Raw genomic sequence first — 8,284 nt, forward strand, 5'->3', positions numbered from 1 at the left:
TATGTATTAATAGTATAAAAACATATATTAAAATTAATTAAATTACATTATATAGTTTTTAAATGTTCTGGATAAACGGATAATAAAAAAACTCGGTTATACAGGTTCAAACGTTACATAAATAATATAACAATAAAAGACAATATTAATCGACAAAACGAAAAATCGCAAAGAATGAAATGCACATTCAGGGCAGTAAATGCCCAATAATAGATACTCAAAAAAGATATAAAACAGGAAACAAGGAAATTCGAAAAAGGGAACACAAAAACCACTATTATTATCTATAAACACTACTAACTTAAATATTAAAGTGTCTTTGTAAATTGTCCTGCCAATCTGATGTGATGATACAAGTCGAGATCTTTAGAATATTTTATCTCATTCTAACCAAAAGATATCAACGTTAACATAACAAAAAAGGTTAAATATTTTTTTAGTTTTTTATTATGGGTGAAAATAAAGTCTTTAATATGCAATTTACAATTAGATATTCTATAAAAATGATAACAGAAGATAGATTCACATACAAATTAGGCATAATAATAATCATTAACAAAACAGTAAAGTTGTGCACTTAATTATGCATGAGCAAATTAAAGAAACTAGTCCCAATGACGTATATGACCATTACGTAAGCTCAAACGCAATCCAATATATGCAGCAAAAAGTGTGACGTGCAAATCACACGTCTTCTTCATCTATAAATTAAAATCCAAGCGCAAACCACTGACCCAAACCATCCATATTAAAACGTACATTTGAGCCAATATCAAGCAATATAATTCAACATTCAACAAGCAATAATCATGTCTACCTTCTTCCTATATCTCTCACTCATCACAATCTCCTTCCTTCTCACTTTGAAGCTATTATTCAAATCAAGAGCACTCAAAAATCTTCCTCCAGGTCCACCATATCTTCCCCTAATTGGAAACCTCCACCAACTCAAACAACCATTCCACCGCGCTTTCTATGAGCTGTCACGAAAATATGGCAAACTCTTCTCTCTCTGGTTCGGTTCCCGCCTTGTGGTTGTCGTTTCATCACAAACGGCAGCGCGGGAATGCTTCTCCAAAAACGACATCGTTCTTGCAAACCGTCCTCACTTTCTCACCGGAAAGTACATCGGCTACAACGACACCACCCTGGCGCTTGCCCCTTACGGAGACCACTGGCGCAACCTCCGCCGCATCGCAACGGTCGAAGTTCTCTCGACGCACCGTATCACCACGTTCTTGGAAATCCGAAGAGACGAGATCATGAGGCTCGTGCAGAAGCTGGCTCGGGAATGTTCCAACGGCTTTAACAAAGTGGAGCTCAGATCTAAGTTCTCGGAAATGACCTTCAACACTATGATGAGAATGATTTCTGGAAAAAGATACTACGGCGAAGATTGTGACGTCACTGATGTTGAAGAAGCGAGGCAATTCAGAGCAATAATCAAGGAGTTGGTGGCTTTGGGAGGAGCAAACAACCCTGGAGATTTCATATCAGTTCTTCGGTGGTTCGATTTGGATGGTTTGGAGAACAAGTTAAAGAGGATTAGTAACAGAACTGATTCTTTTTTACAAGGGCTCATTGACGAACATCGCAGTCGCAAGATAAACACTAACACCATGATTGATCATCTTTTAACTCAGCAACAGTCGCATCCTGAGTACTATACAGATCAAATCATCAAAGGACTTATTCTGGTATGTTTCTATCTCATCCACCTTAATTCTTCGGTTGATACCTCATATTTAGGATGAGGATAAGTTATATACGACTATATGTTAGGTGTACATCAAAATTAACTATCAAAGATGGTTATTAATATAAAATGGAAAAGTCTAGAAGGTCAGTAACTTTGTTAAATTCTGGCCAACATGTAACTAGCAAAGAAAAATGAGTCATTGGATGAAATTTCACACCATTAAAAATATCATTGATTGCTATTTGATGGCTACAAGTCACAAAAATTACCGTCTCTAGCATTCTTCATATAAAATATATGTTTAAAATATAAATATATATTAAAAATAAATTAAACTATATATATATTTATATACAAATATATTGATGAGTGATTTTAGTAGTTAATTTTAATATTTCAATAGGATTTTTGATTTATATATGATATACATAACATGTGAAAGAAAAACAATAAAAATGCTTAAATCTTTTATTTGACATGCATCACGGTCTAGTATAGGATTTTTCTTGTTATTGCATGTACTGTTACACCTCACAATGGGTTACTTAGATATGATATATAAAATGAAGAACCTGCATGATTCCGTTGAATGAAGTATATATTCTATGCGAAGTAGTCTGGAAAATTAAAGTACTTATCAAATATATTCATCATAACTTGTATTAATAATCAGGGAGTAAATTAGAAACTCAATTAAAAAGATGGTAGCTAAAATCAAAGAATAAAGAAACATGCATGCATGCCTGTTGCTGACAACATGCTCAATTTTTAATTTGGACTTGCAGGTTATGTTACTCGCTGGAACAGACACTTCATCTGTGACTTTAGAATGGGCAATGTCTAATTTATTAAATCATCCAGAAATCATAAAGAAAGCAAGAGAAGAAATAGACAGAGAGATTGGACAAGATCGCCTCATAGACGAGCCTGATGTTTCGAAGCTCAATTATCTTCAAAACATAGTGAACGAAACACTTCGATTGAACCCCGCAGCACCATTATTGGTTCCACATCTTTCTTCAGAGGATTTCACCTTAGAGGGATATAAGGTACCGAAAGACACGATGGTATTGGTGAATGCTTGGGCTATTCATAGAGATCCCAAAGTGTGGGGTGACGACGCTACACAATTTAAACCTGAAAGGTTTGAAAAGCAAGGTGAAGAAAACAAGCTAATTACATTTGGAATAGGAAGAAGAGCTTGTCCAGGAGCGAATTTGGCACAACGCACAGTGAATTTGGCCTTAGGTTTGTTGATTCAGTGTTTTGAATGGGAACGAACAACGCATGAAGAAATTGATATGGTTGAATGGAAAGGACAAGTGGTGTCAAAGAAAATTCCCTTGGAAGCAATGTGTAAAGTGCGTGATCCATTTGCAGCTAAGAATATTATTTAATTTAATGAATAATAGCACTCCATTCTCTATATAGTTAAAGGAATAAATATTTGTGATGCAGGATCCCATATGTGATATGTTTTTTAAGTAAAATAAATAAATAAATAATATATAAATAAAAAATTCTAGTATTAATATTTATTAATATTGTTATCTCAATATAACTGAATGGTCATATATATATTAACTTTCATATGTTGCATTGTACATTATAAAAAAAAAGTTTGTTTATGTTATTGTTAGGCTCATTTTTTTGGATATGCAAACTCTGTGTGTGTTTAATATGGGTATGGAGGTGGGGTGGTGCTAGACATGAATGTGGAATAATTTTTTTTGAATTATAAAGTAAAGAAATCGGACTATGCGATTTCTTTATTAAAAAAATTATGAACACAAATCGGATGGTCCGATTTGTGTGGAAAGGAAAATCGGAGGGTCCGATTTGTACTTTTTAATTTTTTTTATTTTGAAAACAAAAATCGAATTGTCCGATTTCATTATTAATTTTTTTTATTGTTTAAAATACAAATCGGACGGTCCGATTTGTGTAATGCAATTTTTTTTAATTTTTTAAATACAAATTGGAGGGTCCGATTTGCTCTTGATATCACAACTGCGTAAAGCACCCATAAAATCCATAACAATGTCCTACACCATTCCTCCTTCCATATCTAAATTAAAAAGTGTTATTATTGTGTGTCTATTGTCTGAGACTTAACCTTCTATATATTTATACACGTACCAAGTTTTTTATTTTTAAATTTTATTAATGTAATATATTTTGAGAATTTGAACTTTTTTCTTATTGAAAAATTGAGCCGCGGAAATTATTAAATGATGGACATTCATCCTTATCACAATACTCCCCTTTAAATGTTCATTTAAGATTATGTCTCATTCAAACCTTACTAAAAAAATTCAATAAAAAAATTTTTAGTGAAAAAAAAAGAGTACAATATATTTTGTGATGAGGACTATCTTGTTAAAAATTTTGTCAAAAAAATCCAATAGGAAAAAAAATCTAACAAAAAAAAAAGAGTAAAGTCTCCCCCTCTTGTCGACACTATTTAATATCTTAAAATCGGCGCATCGCAATCTGATGTACCAATCTTTCAAAGAAGGATTTTGGAAGTGACTTTGTAAATAAATTTGCCAGGTTATCATTTGAACGGATTTGTTGGGCATCAATTGTTCTTTTAATGCATGCTGTATTATCTGCAAACAGAAAAGTTGGAGCTATTTTATATTCAATCAGTCCACATAATGACAGAATATATTGGATAAAACTCCGGAGCAAAAAATACTCATGACTTGATTCATGTATCGCTAGTATTTCAGCATTATTAGAGAATGTTGCTGCTATCGTCTGTTTTGTGGACCTCCATGATATAGCTGTATCACCATATGTGAATAGGTATCTTGTTTGAGATATTTCTTTGTGTGGATCAGACAAATATCCTGCATCTGCATAGCTAACTAATTGTGACTTTGATTCATATGGATAAAACAAACCTATATTAACTATTCTATGAAGATATTGAAAGATTTGTTTGATTCCATTCCAATGTCTTTTAGTTGGAGAGAAACTACACCTTGCTAATAAATTTACAGCAAATGATATGTCAGGTCGTGTATTATTAACAAGATACATTAGTGTTCGAATAACACTGAGATATGGTATTTCAGAACCAAGGATATCTTCATTTTCTTCTTTAGGACGGAATTGATCATTTTCCACATCCAAAGATCTTACGATTATTAGGGTAATCAATGGATGTGACTTATCCATATAAAATCTCTTCAAGATCTTTTTTGTGTATGTTGTTTGATAAATAAAGATCCCATTTTTTGTATGCTCAATCTGCAGGTCGAGACAAAATTTAGTATTTTCAAGATCTTTCATATCAAACTCTTCTTTTAGAGCTTTTATAATTATTGGAATCTCTTTAGGAGTTTCAATGATATTTAAATCATCAACGTACACAGCAATTATAATGAATCCAGATGCAGATTTCTTTATGAAAACACATAGACTGATATCATCATTTTTGAATTCGTTTTGGCTAAATACTCAATAAGACGATTATACCACATTCGTCTAGATTGTTTTAGATCATATAAAGATCTTTACAATTTAACTAAGTATAACCCCTGCTAATATTTATTGGATGCTTTAGACATCTTTAGTCCTTCAGAGAATTTTATATAGATATCACTATCTAATGATCCGTATAAATAGGCTGTCACCACATCCATTAGATACATGTATAGTTCATAGTATGTGGATAAATTGACCAAATAACACAATGTGATTGTATTTATTATAGAGGAATATATTTCTTCATAATCTATACCAGACCTTTGTGAAAAATATTGTGCCACATGTCAAGCTTTATAGTGTACAACTTTATTTTTCTCATTTTATTTTTTCACAAATACCTATCTGTATCCAACAGGTTTTATATCTTCTGGTGTACGGACTACATACAGATCCAAATACTTCACATTTTGCAAGTGAGTTTAATTAAGTCAGCCTTCATAACTTCTTTCCATCTTGGCCAACCATTTCTTTGTCGATATTATTCGACTGTTCTTGGTTCAAGATCTTTACTTTCATGCATGATGTGTAATATCACATTATATGCAAAAATTTTATTGACAATTATTTTATTTCGATTCCATTTTTCTCCTGTAAAGATATAATTTATCGATATCTCATCATTTTCATAATTTTCAGGCACCTGAATGTTTTCTACCATCAATACTGTATTAGAATTTTGGACACTTCTTGGTGTTTCTTCTATGTCTTTATCTTTTTTAACAGGAATACTATTTGTCTTGGTAATTTCAAATGCATGTCTTCTTTTCGATAATTTTTATTTTTGGAACTAATTGGTTTACTATGCTTTTAGCGTGTACTCATTTCAGTAGCTATTTGTTCAACTAAAACATTAATTCGAATTAAGGTATTTTCACTTGTTATTTTTGAACTTTTAGTTCATGTTACACTGATTGAGGATCTAAATGCATTAAGAATGATGCATTCTAATTAAGTTCCTTTTTAAAAAGCTTATTCTCTTTTTCTAATATTAAAAATTTTGATCCATCAAAATGATAATTTGCAAATCAGGCTTTAAATACATCTCCAGTTTATATCTCAAGATACCTCACTATAGAAGAAGAATCATATCTAACATATATCCTCAATTTTTTTGGGGTCCTATTTTGGTGCAATAAGACGGGACAATTGAAACACATATCGCAGACCCAAATATTCTCAAGTGAAAAATATTTGGTTGCTGGCAAAAAGCTAATTGTAGAGGAGAGAATTAACGGTACCTTGTTGGTCTCAAACGAATAAGTTGCTGCAGCAAGTAAAATGGCATGCCTCCAAGAAGAGGTTGGAGACTTGTTCTCATAAGTAAAAATCTAGCAATCAATTGGAGCCATTTAATAAGTAACTCTATTAGTCTATTTTGTGTATGAAAATGAGCTACTAGATATTCAACACTTATATCATTGGCCATACAATAAGCACCTAAAGCTTGAGAGGTAAATTCACCAGCATTATCAAGACGAATTTTTTGATTGAATTTTCCAAAAAACTGTGCTTTTAATCGAATAATTTGAGCAAATAATCTCACACCAGGTTGCAAGAAGATAATAAGCACACATGTGATCATCTCGAAGATGTGTCTAATATGACCATAAAATATCTAAAAAATCCATATGGTGGATGAATAGGTCTACATATATCACATTGAATCCTTTCTAGAAATTCACGAGACTCAAATCAAATCTTTACTGGTGATGACCTTAAAATTAGTTTTCTCCGAGAACATGCAGTACAACAAAATTCACTAGATTTAAGAATCTTCTGATTTTTTTAGTGAATATCCATGAAAATTTTCAATAATTTTCCGTATCATTGTCGTTTTAGGATGACTCAATTGATCATGCCAAATTATGAATTCATTTGGACTAGTAAACTTATAGTTTACAATGGCATGTGATTCAATTGCTCTAATTTTAGTATAATATAATCCGAATGAAAGTGATGGTAACTTTTCTAATATAACATTTTATTTGAATCATGAGTTGTGATATATAAGTACTTATGATTTTCCTCATTCATTATTTTATTATAATATCCATTTCTACGAATATCTTTAAAATTCAACAAGTTTCTTAGAGACTTAATAGATAATAGTGCATTATTTATTATAAATTTTTTTCCTCTAAAAAATAAAATTATAGCTCTTTCAGAGCCTTCTATCATATTACCTGAGCCAATAATTATATTAACACATTTCTTTTGGTACAAGATAAGTAAAATATATATTACTTTTGAGAATGGTATACGAACTTGCACTATCCGTAAGGCAAACATCTTTGTTATATGTTCTCAGGGGCGGAGCTAGAAGAAATATTAGAGGGGGGCAAAAAATATTTACACAATAAAATAAGACTAAAATAAAATTTTAAGGGGGGCTAAACTGAAATTTACATATAATTTACATGTAAAAAATTAAAATTAGGGGGGCCATTGCCCCCCTTTCCTTATACCTAGCTCCGCCCCTGTATGTTCTTACCATTTTTTTCAAAGACAAATAATAATAATAAGGGTAAAGTACTAAATTGGTCCCCTACGTTTGGGCGTAATTCTATTTTGATCCTTAAAGTTTAAAGTGTCCTATTTGAATCCAATAAAGTTTCATTTAGTTTCAATATAGTCTCACTATGAGGTCAAAGTTAAATAATTAACAAAATATCCTACATAACAACAAGATTGATAATCTGGAGAATAAGAACAAGCTCCAGAGGTACAAAATTAACCGTGGATGCATTAATATATTTATGTTATTCTATCTGGATGACTTGATTGAAATGAATTAAAGAAAAACTCAATTTATAGGTGAGTCTCTTCAATATGAACCATCCGTTAATTAGAGGTATATAATTCTTCTCTATTTCAACCATTAAAATTCTAAGGTTATAAATTAAGATTGTTTATTACCTCTCATTTTATTTAGTTATTATTTATTTATATATTTTCTAAAATTAACTTTACTAATTTTAATTTTAATTTGTGATGGCATGAGTGGATTTCTATGTGCCTGGACAAAATAAATACACAACAGTAATAATAAAACAATCCAATCATATCTTATTTTCATTTAATTGCATG

General features: G+C 31.2%; 1 protein-coding gene across 1 annotated transcript in view; it reads left to right on the forward strand.

The window, feature by feature from the left end:
- LOC107642734 (cytochrome P450 81E8) overlaps positions 748–8,284 on the forward strand; it is a gene marked incomplete in the record, with an annotated part of 17,236 nt that continues 9,699 nt past the window's right edge. The window contains 1 exon segment of the mRNA XM_016346195.2: positions 748–946. Coding sequence (XP_016201681.2) covers positions 810–946 — 137 coding nt within the window.

Source organism: Arachis ipaensis, chromosome B05, assembly GCF_000816755.2.
Source record: "Arachis ipaensis cultivar K30076 chromosome B05, Araip1.1, whole genome shotgun sequence".
Lineage (NCBI taxonomy): Eukaryota > Viridiplantae > Streptophyta > Magnoliopsida > Fabales > Fabaceae > Arachis > Arachis ipaensis.